Source organism: Anomaloglossus baeobatrachus, chromosome 7 (assembly GCF_048569485.1).
Source record: "Anomaloglossus baeobatrachus isolate aAnoBae1 chromosome 7, aAnoBae1.hap1, whole genome shotgun sequence".
In the NCBI taxonomy this organism is placed as follows: domain Eukaryota; kingdom Metazoa; phylum Chordata; class Amphibia; order Anura; family Aromobatidae; genus Anomaloglossus; species Anomaloglossus baeobatrachus.
Window position 1 is genome coordinate 203,873,959 of NC_134359.1, and position 12,850 is coordinate 203,886,808.

Sequence of the window (12,850 nt, forward strand, 5' to 3'; positions counted from 1 at the left end):
TAACAAAAAGATTAGGCATTGTTATTGAAATATGCCTGATTTTCCATATAATCCCTTCAACAGATAATGTTTGGAAAAAATTGGAAGGCCCCATACAGAGGTGATCTACAAAAATTGGAGGGGTTCAGATGACTTTATTCAAATGTGTATAGGGTCCTTTATAGGGAAGTAGTTGTAGCACACAGCTATCACTTGCACAGACCACAAGACCCCTCAATAAGTCTTCATATACTGCAATATCAATGTTATTCTCCAATAGGAAATTTATGATAGACTGTAGCAAAGCCAAATTTATTAGAGAGCATTTGTGCAAAAAACAATATGTGATGTCACAAAACAGCACTGGCACTTGGGGATGTTATTTATGCCCCTTCATACATTATCTGGAATACTTGTTGCTAGGAGCAGTGGAGATTCAGACTATGATCGAGCAATGAGTTTTTTTCTTCATGTATGCAGCTTTTTCAGCTAATTTGGTCTCCCCCCCCCACAAAAAAAAAATAAAAATAAAAATGTCCAGTATAGGATTGTAGATTTTTGTTATTAACCGATAAACACTTAGAGAAATAAATGCATTACTATAAGTTATAGATAGACACATATTAACATTGTTCTTCTCCCAAGGATTCCCGTATTTCTCCAAGGTCAACCGATGCTGAAGATAGCGCAGACTTCCTGATATTTCTGTTTGTATCATCTGTTATTTCCAGAGAGCTAGAAATAGATTGGACGGGTCGCTCCTTCATGTATTTAAGGGCATTGTGATCTGTAAATGACTGTTCTTCTTGCAGAGCTTGCTCAAAAATCTTATGCTTGTGTCCAAACTCGATGACGGTTTTTGTATATGAATTTAGGGTTGTGACAGAGGCTGCCATGCAACATGTAAAGGAACACCACGCAAGGCTGGAAAACACAAAGGGCATAGTGAGTGTAGAACGCTGCGTACCAGATACATCATACAGTCATTATGTAAAACATTCTTATCGCAAAGTGACATTCCTTGTCATTCGAGGACAAAGAGTCCATACGCATAGCGCTGCCACAGGGGCGCACTTAAGGGGGCTTTACACTCTGCGACATCGCTAGCGAGATATCATTGGGGTCCCTCAATTCGTAACGCACATCCGGCCTCGTTAGCAACGTTGTTGCATGTGAAATGCACAAACGACTGCTAACGATTAAAATTACTCACCATATCATTGATCGTTGACACGTCGTTTTAATCTCAAATATCGTTGCTGTTGTAGGACGCAGGTTGTTCGTCGTTTCTGCGGCAGCACACATCGCTATGTGTGACACCGCAGGAACGAGAAACAACATCGGAACTGCGGCCGCCAGCAATGAGGAAGAAAGGAGGTGGGCAGGATGTTCCGGCCAACGATCTCCGCCCCGGCGGCCGCTTAGTGACGCTGCTGTGACGCCGAACGAACCTCTCCCTTAGAAAGGAGGCGGTTTGCCGGCCACAGCGACGTCGCTAGGCAGGTAAGTATGTGTGACGGGGACTAACGACTAACGATGTTGTGCACCACGGGTAGCGATTTGCCCGTGACGCACAACCGACAGGGGCGGGTGCTTTCACCAGCGACATCGCTAGCAATGTCGCTGTGTGTAAAGTGGCCTTTAGTCTCTTCAGGTCCATATTACAGTCTTGTAGGCGCTTTTTGTACAGCGGTATCATCCATCTATTGTTTTTCCCCCTATCAATGCTGGTAGAGAAAAATAACTCCACAATACAAAATGTGACAGCGCATGCAATGGTTTTATTTATTTATTTATTTTTAAGATTAGAGGCACATGGCGCTGCATTTTGACCCACACCAGTCCATTTATCATGGTAGACATGTTCAAACAATGGCTACCAACCAGTTAGGCTCCCTCACACATCCATGTTTCCAATGCCATGTGGCATCCGTTTTCACATGTACTTGAGTCACATTCACACACATACAAATTACAATCTCGGTTGATCTTCACACCTCTGTGTTTTCACATAGACCTTGTGTCCTTGTGATTCACAGGGAGACATGTCCATTTTTTCAGCATGGATGACGAGGACCAATAAAAGTCTATGGGTCCGTGAAAAACACGTACAGCACGCGGATGACATCTGTGTGACATTGACCAGAATTAAATGCATTCAATAAATTAATGTTTTTATGTGTTAAAGATGTGAAAAGATGTTAGATGGATATAGAAAAAAGTAAGAGCAGCACTATTGTTACCTCCTACAAATGCTTCTCAATAAATTAGAATATCATCAAAAAGTTAATTTATTTCAGTAATTCAGTACAAAAAGTGAAACACATATATTATATAGAGTCATTACACACAGAGTGATGTATTTCAAGTGTTTATTGCTGTTAATGTTGATGATTATGGCTTACAGCCAATGAAAACCCAAACATCATTATCTCAGAAAATTAGAATAATTATCACAAAACACCTGCAAAGGCTTCCTAAGTGCTTAAAATGGTCCTTTAGTCTGGTTAAGTAGTCTACACAATCATGTGGAATTAAACAAGTCTCCATAAGTACCATAATTGCAGATGAGTACCAAAGTAAGGTCACTTATCACAGACACAAACTCCATAGAGTTAACATATAAACAGGAGGAAAGGAGTTCATGTGTTTACATATTTTATTTTTAACCCCTTCACCCCCGGCCACTAAAACACCCTAATGACCGGGCCATTTTTTGCAATTCTGACCAGTGTCACTTTGACAGGTTATAACTCTGGAACGCTTCAACGGATCCTGGCGATTCTGAGATTGTTTTTTCGTGACATATTGTACTTCATGTCAGTGGTAAATTTAGACTGATATTTTTTGTGTATTTTTTCCTGAGTATGGCGATACCTCATATGTGGTGGAAAGTAATTGTTTGGGTGCATGGCGGGCCTCAGAAGAGAAGGAACGCCATTTGACAGCAAAATTGGTTGGAATCATTAGCGGACGCCATGTCACGTTTGGAGACCTCCTATGGTGCCTAAACAGTGGAGCTCCCCCACAAGTGACCCCATTTTGGAAACTAGACCCCTCAAGGAGTTTATCTAGATGTTTAGCGAGCCCCAAGGGGCTCCACAGAAGTTGATAATGTTGAGCCAGGAATACAATTTTTTTTTTTCACCACAAAACTGTCACTTGAACCAGGTAGCTTTTTTTTCCACAAGGGTATCAGGAAAAACTGCGCCATAAAACGTATTGTGCACATAGATACCTCATATGTGGTGGAACGTAATTGTTTAGGCGCATGGCAGGGCTCAGAAGAGAAGGAACGCCATTTGACTTTTCAAACGCACAGACGTGGTGCACTGATCGGCCGCTGCAGGACGCACGGTCGGATGCGATACAAAAAGCGTCGGGGATACATAAAAAAAAAAGTCACGGCAAAAATTGACCATGGATGCAGATACGTTATGTGCATCCCTGATCAGCACTTGGCGGGATGCACGGATGGATGCAATACAAAAAGCGTCAGGGATACGGAAAAAAAGTCACGCCAAGAATTGACCATGGATGCAGATACGTTATGTGCATCCCTGATCAGCGCTTGGCGGGACGCACGGACGGATGCGATACAAAAAGCGTCGCAGATATGGAAAAACGTCACGCCAAAAATTGAGCAGGGATGCCAATCCGTTATGTGCATCCCTGATCAGCGCTCGGCGGGACGCACGGATGGATGAGATACACAAAGCGTCGGGGATACGGAAAAAAGTCACGCCAAAAATTGAGCAGGGAGGGATGCGATCTGTTATGTGCATCCCTGATCAGCGCTTGGCGGGACACACGGACGGATGAGGTGTAAAAATGGACAGGGGATACAGAAAAAAAAAAAGTTATACTCACAGTACCCAGAGGATCACTGACCAGAAGAGCTGCAGGAGGAACAGATGGCAGAGAGATGGACAGCTTTACAGGAGCAGCAGGCAGGTGAAGACAGGTAAGAGGACGTCGGGGGAGAGCAGAGGGGGAGAAAGGAAAGGGGGGGTGAGCAGAGGGGGAGAGGGGGGGAGGGCAGAGGGGGAGAGGGGGGAGAGCAGAGGAGGAGGGGGGGAATGCAGAGGGGGAGGGGGGGAGAGCAGAGGGGGAGACTGGAGAGGGAGCTGCAGAAGCAGAATAGAGATAATGGGAGAGGCAGTCAGATCGCGGGGGGAGCAGATCGGGATGTCGGGGGGGGCAGATCGGGGCGTGGGGGGGAAGATCGCAGGGGGGCACGGGCAGGGGCCATCACGGGAGCGCGCAGGGGGCACCAGGGGAGCGCGCACAGGCTGCAAGGTGAGCACAGTACTCACGTGCAGCAGGAGCGGTGGCCTCAGCTACGGCGGCAGCAGCAGCGGTGGCGTGGTACCACAAGTACCAGCCACTGCATGCTGCAGACATGTTGGGGGAGGGCTTGCAGGCCAGCACTGGCCTGGGGAGGGCGGCCACCGGCAGATCAGACCGCCCCACTGCACACTGATTGGAGTGATTGCGCGTCATAGCACGATCGCTCCAATCAGTGCTGCAGGGGCTGGGGGCGACATTTTAGAGCTCCGGCTATGATTTGTTGAAGCTGCTAGAGCAGATCATAACCGGATCTCACAGTATCGCACTAATTCGGGCATTATTTTTGCCAAAATTAGTGCGAACGATGTGGTTGGCGGTTCAGATTTGAACAGCCAATCACATCGATCGTCGATAGGGGGTGGCGATGCCACCCCCCTGGGGTCAAGCAAAGGTCCCCTGCTGTAAGAAACAGCAGGGGACATCATTTGAAAGCCGTTGCTATGGCCACGGCAATCAAATGAAGTTTAGGCCGTAAAATTACGTCCCTGGTCGTTAAGTCACGTTAAAATAGGACGTAATTTTACTGCCCTCAGGCATGAAGGGGTTAATAGAAAAGGTGGTAATGCACACCTAAAAACAACAACCTTATAAACTCAACAAGTAGGGTAAGCCACAAAAGGTCATTGCTAAAGAAGCTGGCTGTTCACAGAGTGCTGTATCCAAGCATATTAATGGAAAGTTGAGTACTAGGAAAAAGTGTGGTAGAAAAAGGTGCACAAGCAACCGGGATAACCACAGCCTTGATAGGATTGTTAAGAAAGGGCCATTCAAAAATTTGGTGGAGATTCACAAGGAGTGGACTGCTGCAGGAGTCAGTGCTTCAAGAGCCACCACACACAGACGTATCCAGGACATGGGCTACAACTGTCGCATTCCTTCTGTCAAGCCACTCATGACGAATAGACAATGGCAGAAGCGTCTTACCTGGGCCAAAGAGAAAATAACTGGACTGTTGCTCAGTGGTATTGGGTGTTGTTTTCAGATGAAAGTAAATTTGTAATTTCATTTGGAAATCAAGGTGCCAGAGTATGGAAGAAGAGTGGAGAGGCCACAATCCAAGCTGCTTGAGGTCTAGTGTGACGTTTCCACAATCAGTGATGGTTTGGGGAGCCATGTCATTTGCTGGTGTAGGTCCACTGTGTTTTATCAAGACCAAAGTCAGCATAGCCGTCTGCCAGGAAATTTTAGAGCACTTCATGCTTCGCTCTGCTGATAAGCTTTTTGGAGATGGAAATTTTATTTTCCAGCAGGACTTGGCACCTGTCCGCACTGCCAAAAGTACCAATACCTGGTTTATTAACCACAGTATCACTGTGCTTGATTGGCTAGCAAACTTGCCTAACCTAAACCACATAGAGAATATATGGAGTATTGTCAAGAGGAAGATGAGACACCAGACCCAACAATGCAGATGAGCTGAAGGCTGCTATCAAAGCAACCTGGGCATCCATAACACCTCAGCAGTGCCACAGGCTGATCGCCTCCATGCCACGCCACATTGATGCAGTAACTCATGCAAAAGGAGCCCCGACCAAGTATTGAGGCAATTACTGTACAGACATTTCAGTAGGCGCCAACATTTCTGTGTTTAAAATCATTTTTTCAGTTGATCTTATGTAATATTCTAATTTTCTGAGATAATGACTTTTGGGTTTTTATTGGCTGTAAGAAATAATCATCAACATTAACAGAAATAAACACTTGAAATAGATCCCTCTGTGTGTAATGATTCCATATAATATATGCGTTTCCATTTTTGTATTGAATTACTGAAATAAATTAACTTTTTGAGGATATTCTAATTTATTGAGATGCACTTGTATATTGTGGGTGCAAAGCCTTACAAACAACAATTCAATTGCCAGCACATAAGGAAAAAAGAGGGAGGCAGCACTTTATAAATATAAAAAAACCAGACCTTTATAGGCTCATAGGTGCAGTTACGACGTTTCGGTTCCAGGCTTGAGAAAGGTTCCCAGGAACCGAAACGTGGCCACAGTACCTATGGGCCAATAAAGGTCTGTATTTTTTCATATTTATGGAGGGCTTCCTCCCTCTTTATCCCTTTATAGAGGGATAGCTACATAAATTGTACAGCTATTAACGAAATAAATAATTAAAAGAAAAAAACAACTTGGGGTCCATCCCATTTTTGATACCAGCAAAGAAAAAGTAGACAGGTGCGGGCTGATATCAGGCTGGGAAGGTCCATGGGTATTGGCACCCTTCCCAGCATAAAAATTGCAGCCCACAGCTGTCCCAAAAGCAGCGCATCACATTAGATGCACTAATTCAGGCACTCTGCCTTGACCCTTCCTGATTGCTCTGGTGTGGTGGCAATTGGGGTAATGGTATTTCGGGTTAATATCAGCTATGTAATTTCAGCTGGCATCAAGTCCTGGTATTAGTGTAGCACCAAGGGATATGGGGTACTCAGTTCCAGGCAGTACAGGTTTTGGGGAAGTCACGGTGGTGGCTGTTACCCGATTCCGTGGCCTGGGCCCTTTTTGTAATGGGGATATTTACAGGGGAGAATTAGTTAATGTTCACATGTGATGCCACTTGTGGTGTTGCGGCTAAGTGTAGGGAGCCGCCGCTGTAGAATGTCTCTACTGGGGCTGGTGGCATTGGCAGCTAGAATGGTAGACACTTCGCAAGTAGGGTTTTGCCCCAGAGGGTGTATGGTGCAGTGGGTGTTGGAAGAAGGTAGTCCACACAGGTGTTCAGTGCAACTGGTTTACTCACTGCTGGTAGATGTTGACTGGTTGCCCGTGGCCAGCTGGTTTCACCTCCAGGTCCCGTTCGTCCCAGTGCCAGTTTGGTTCTCTGGTACCTTCTTCCCCTGTGGTGTGGAACACTGGGGTACCCGTTCTGTGGTTTGTTCACTTCTATCCACCTGATGGTAGCATGAACCCTGTGGGGTTGGAGTCTCTAGTCCTGTCCCTAGTTCTCCCGTTGCTACTGAGTCTTTGGATGCTTTTGGGTCAGCAAGGTCCTTGATGGTCCCCGTGCTGTGCAGGTGTTAACAGGTCGGCCTGGAGCTCTTTCCTGTCCTAGGGTCCTGTACCACGTTGGTGCATAGTTCCGGTAGTACTCCACCGTACTCCACTGGCAACCACTTCTCCTGGGTACCAGGTCACCGTTAACCCGCGACAGATCATCTCCTCTGTCAATGCTCTCCTTTCCACCTGACCGACGACTGTCAACTCTTTCACTGTACACTCTACTGACTACTGTCTTCCTGTGTCTTGACTCTCCTCAGTCCGCCCCTACCACCTGGTCAACTAGTGGACTGGATTGGCTCCACTTCTAGGCGGCCATTCATTGGTCCCACCCTAGTTGGGTACCTTTGTAAGGGGGATTGTTGGGGAAAACTGGTATTACCTGGGTTTTTTTACTGGCACTGGGGTTCTGGGTCCCTAAGGGGGTAGGCCCTGCATCCTTGTGGGGATGCAGAACCTTGTAGCACCCTGATGGTTTCAGGGGTGCTACATTAGTATTGGAGAGGTGTCTATCAGACACCCCCATTACTATCCCAGTAAAGAAAAAAAACACACAAACAAAAATAGTTTATTTAAATAATTACTCCCCCACATTTCCCTAATTTACCATTTAATTAACAAAAAAAAAACCCATGCAGGTCCCCCATAGTCCAGGAAATCTGGAGCAGTCCACAAATGGAAACCTGAAAGACATAAAAAGAGAGAAATGAAAACAGGAGAATGTCCCTTGTTCACCAATTTATTAGAAAATAAAGTGTCCACGCAGCTCCGACGTAGCTCACACTGCGCTCTGCGAGACCCAGCAACACTCTTCACAGTGATAAGCAGTGATGCTATTGAAGTCACTCCTCATCACAGTCACAGAGACTCACAGAGCACAGCGTGAGTCAGGACTCGGGAGTGGCTGCTGCTCAAAGTCTATCGAGCCCTGTTCTGATTATCCATAGACTTTGATCTACATAATCAATGAACATTGTGGGAAAGGCTGTACTATATCGTCCCTTGGGACTTTGCTTTCTAATACATCGGTGAATGAGGGACAATCTCTTGTTTTTATTTCTCTCTTTTTATTCCTTTCAGGTTTTCATTTGTGGACTACATCAGATTCCCAGGAATATGCCAGATTCCCTGGACTATGGCAGGTCTGGATGTTTTTCTTTTTTTAATAAAACAATGAACCAGGGAAAAAGTTGGGCAGTGATTTTTAAAAAAAACTTGTTTGCGTTTTTGTTTGTTTTTTTTTACTTTATTAGTAATGGGGGTGTCTGATAGAAACCTCCCCATTACTGACACCAGGGCTTGATGCCAGCTGACACTACACAGCTGACATAAACCCCAAGTACCATTACCCTAATTACCAACCCAAAAGGGCAATCAGTAAGAGCCAGAATTGGCTCATCTAATGTGATGCTCCATTTCTGAGGCGGCTGTGGGCTGGTATTTTTTTTCCTGGAAAGGACTCAATAACCATGGACCTTACCAGGTTAATAATATCAGCACTCAGCTGTCTGGTTTACCTTTGCTAGTTATCAAACATGGAGGGGATCCCACATTGTTTTTTTTCTTTTAATTATTTAATTTATTTAGATAATAGCTGTAAATTCTATCTATCTTTGCACATCTTTAACACATAAAAACCAATAATTTCAGTGACCTGCGTTTTTTTCGGCACGTGTCACATCGATGTCACATGGATGGCACATATGTACAGACAGATGGCCACATGAATGGACAAAATCGAACTTGACACACGTATTTTTTTATGCACATGTGAAGGGGGCCTTAAGGGGGTTGTCCAGAATTTTCCAAAAATTGTCCAACACTAGGAATTATATTTTTAAAAAATTACTGTTCAACCTCTTCTGTCGCCTCTCTACTTTTTGATCACTTCTCCCATCGGTGAATAAATGCATTTTGTAATAAAAATCTCATGGCATTCATTGCTTAAAGGGTATGTCCCAACCTTGGCTTATAGAGAAATAATCTAAAATTGATATTGTAAGGGGGAATTATTGTTGTGTTTTAAATCTAAACAACCCCTCATATGAAAAGTTATACATTTTATTCAATTATTTAACCTCTTCACACCAGGGCGTAAGAGGGCTTGTTTTTTGCTGGCTGAGTTGTAATTTTGAATGACACCATTCATTATGCCATATATTGTACTGGAAACGGGAAAAAAATTCCAAGTGCGGTGAAATTGCAAAACAAAAGTACAATTCCACAATGCTTTTTGGGGTGTTATATTTACCATTTTCAATATATGGTAAAACTGATCTGACAATGTGATTTAACAGGTCAGTACGAGTAAGTAAATTACAAATACATTTTTTATTTAAGTGGTGAAATAACTCAGAAATGTATTGATTTTTTTTTGCAATTTTCCAAGACTTGTAATATTTTAATTTTTTGGGATCTGGGGCCATGTGACAGCTTATTTTTTGTGCCCTAGCTGATGATTTTACGGATACCATGTTGGGGAAGATACAATGTTTTCATCACCTTTTATTGCATTTTATTGTAATGTTGCGGCAACCCCTAAACAACAATTCTGGAGTTTTGAGGTGTTTTTTTCATTACGTCAGATTATTTTATATTTTGATAGATTTGATATTTCTGAATGTGATAATACATAATATGTGTAATTTTTTTTATTGTTTTATTTTTAATGGGACAAAAGGAGGCGATTTAAACGTTTTTGTTTTTCTATTTTTTACTTTTTACTGTATTTAATATTTCCCTTAGGCGACCTGAACCTGAGATTAGCCAATCATCTGTGCTAAACAGAGCAATCCATTAGTACCGCTCTGTATAGCAAGAATGACGATCTCTTATGAATGCCAGCCACGGGGTGGATTTCTCTGGGGCATCATGATGACAAGGACAAGGGGTCATCAGCAGACCCCTAGGTGTTATGAAAACCCATCGGTGCACTGTTATCATGTGACTGGGGCACCGATGAGTGGGATCAAGGACACGATTCCTGTCTTTGTGTGTTAACTGCCACTGTCAGGGGTTGACATTGGAATTTACAGTAATTGGCTAACAGCAGCAAGTGGATGTTGGATCCACCTGTGGCTGTTAGAGGCACTTGATGGCTGATTTGGGAATCACAGGGATAAATTGGGTTGTCTGAACAATACCCTAACAGGTTTCTAGAAATCTGTCCTCCATCTACTCATGGAGGTTGGCACCCTAAAAGGCAACGATATTGGCACCTCCACTTGGCAACGGCTCTCCCATAAGTAGTCTCTAAACAGGCCCTACTAAGACATCATAATATACCGCAAAAAATTAAAATAAAATAAATTGGGAACTTTCATGAGTTCATGGGAGCTTACCTGTGCTATATATTATGCTACACCCCGAAAGTCTATACAAGTCAGTACATGTTTTCCCACAAGGATAAGCAGAGTTCATCAGAAAACTAGATTACAGAATTGGATCCAATCCCCCATATTATGAGAGCAAACACATATGCACATATATCTTGACCTATATCCCAACTTTACAAGGTCTCACCTAGGATAGATGATAACTTGCTGTTTGTGGAGGTTCCAATGTGGTTCCTTTGCTTACCCTGAGAACTTGGCTTTAAAAGGAAGTTTGTTACCAGATTTTTACTACCTAATCTGAAAGCAGCAAAATGTAAGAAAAGAGATCCTGATTCCAGCGATTTTTCACTAGTTTACTAGTGAACCAGTTGTGACACAGAGTTTTTATATGTAGCATGATGAAAAGCTCAGGAAGCTAACCCCTCCCACAGCAGAGCTCTCTATGTACACAGTATATTCACAGTGAGGTCCTTATCAGTGCTGGAGGCGTGGTTGGACCAGGAGACACACAGGCAGCTAGTTCAGCAGTGATAATCTCCTGTTGATAAAACACTCACATTGTATTGCAAAAACAGCACAAAGTCTAATTAGTGACACATTGCTGAAATCAATGTCTCAAGACTTATCTCATGCTATATGGAAATAAGGTATGCACGCCAGTGACTATGCAAGGGGAATACATGTAATAGCAGAAACTGCTGTGTGAATACTGACATGAAAAACTCAATAGCTATATGTAAGAATGAAATGTGAAAAATGGAACCTGCGTGCGAGGTTCTGAAGCAAAGTGTGCAAGGTTTGAAAATAAGTGTGGCATAGTTTCAACACAATTACATAGTGGTGATAACTGTAATTGTTTAATTTCATTAGGGAATTGTTTGTCTGTGATACTGTTAAAAAAGAAAAAAAAAAAAGTTTGTCTTGGGATTTAATCAGTAGCATTAGTCACACCTGTTTCTAGAAGCTTCTGGCAGCTTCTGGAAGTCCTTGTAGAACTATATAAACCAGCCAGAGCAAGCGAGGTGCTGAGCGTGCGAGGTTCTGCAGCAAAGTGTGCAAGGTTTGAAAATAAGTGTGGCATAGTTTCAACACAATTACATAGTGGTGATAACTGTAATTGTTTAATTTCATTAGGGAATTGTTTGTCTGTTTGTCTGTGATACTGTTAAAAAAGAAAAAAAAAAGTTTGTCTTGGAATTTAATCAGTAGCATTAGTCACACCTGTTTCTAGAAGCTTCTGGCAGCTTCTGGAAGTCCTTGTAGAACTATATAAACCAGCCAGAGCAAGCGAGGTGCTGAGCGTGCGAGGTTCTGAAGCAAAGTGTGCAAGGTTTGAAAATAAGTGTGGCATAGTTTCAACACAATTACATAGTGGTGATAACTGTAATTGTTTAATTTCATTAGGGAATTGTTTGTCTGTTTGTCTGTGATACTGTTAAAAAAGAAAAAAAAAGTTTGTCTTGGGATTTAATCAGTAGCATTAGTCACACCTGTTTCTAGAAGCTTCTGGCAGCTTCTGGAAGTCCTTGTAGAACTATATAAACCAGCCAGAGCAAGCGAGGTGCTGAGCGTGCGAGGTTCTGCAGCAAAGTGTGCAAGGTTTGAAAATAAGTGTGGCATAGTTTCAACACAATTACATAGTGGTGATAACTGTAATTGTTTAATTTCATTAGGGAATTGTTTGTCTGTGATACTGTTAAAAAAGAAAAAAAAAAGTTTGTCTTGGGATTTAATCAGTAGCATTAGTCACACCTGTTTCTAGAAGCTTCTGGCAGCTTCTGGAAGTCCTTGTAGAACTATATAAACCAGCCAGAGCAAGCGAGGTGCTGAGCGTGCGAGGTTCTGCAGCAAAGTGTGCAAGGTTTGAAAATAAGTGTGGCATAGTTTCAACACAATTACATAGTGGTGATAACTGTAATTGTTTAATTTCATTAGGGAATTGTTTGTCTGTTTGTCTGTGATACTGTTAAAAAAGAAAAAAAAAAGTTTGTCTTGGGATTTAATCAGTAGCATTAGTCACACCTGTTTCTAGAAGCTTCTGGCAGCTTCTGGAAGTCCTTGTAGAACTATATAAACCAGCCAGAGCAAGCGAGGTGCTGAGCGTGCGAGGTTCTGCAGCAAAGTGTGCAAGGTTTGAAAATAAGTGTGGCATAGTTTCAACACAATTACATAGTGGTGATAACT

General features: G+C 43.1%; 1 protein-coding gene across 1 annotated transcript in view; it reads right to left on the reverse strand.

Moving 5' to 3' along the window:
• Positions 1 to 263: 263 nt before the first annotated feature.
• Positions 264 to 12,850, reverse strand: part of GSG1L (GSG1 like) — a 495,401-nt gene continuing 482,814 nt past the window's right edge. Inside the window, exon 5 of the mRNA XM_075317877.1 lies at positions 264 to 903. Coding sequence (XP_075173992.1) covers positions 603 to 903 — 301 coding nt within the window. The 3' untranslated portion in view covers positions 264 to 602. The remainder of the gene's footprint in view (positions 904 to 12,850) is intronic.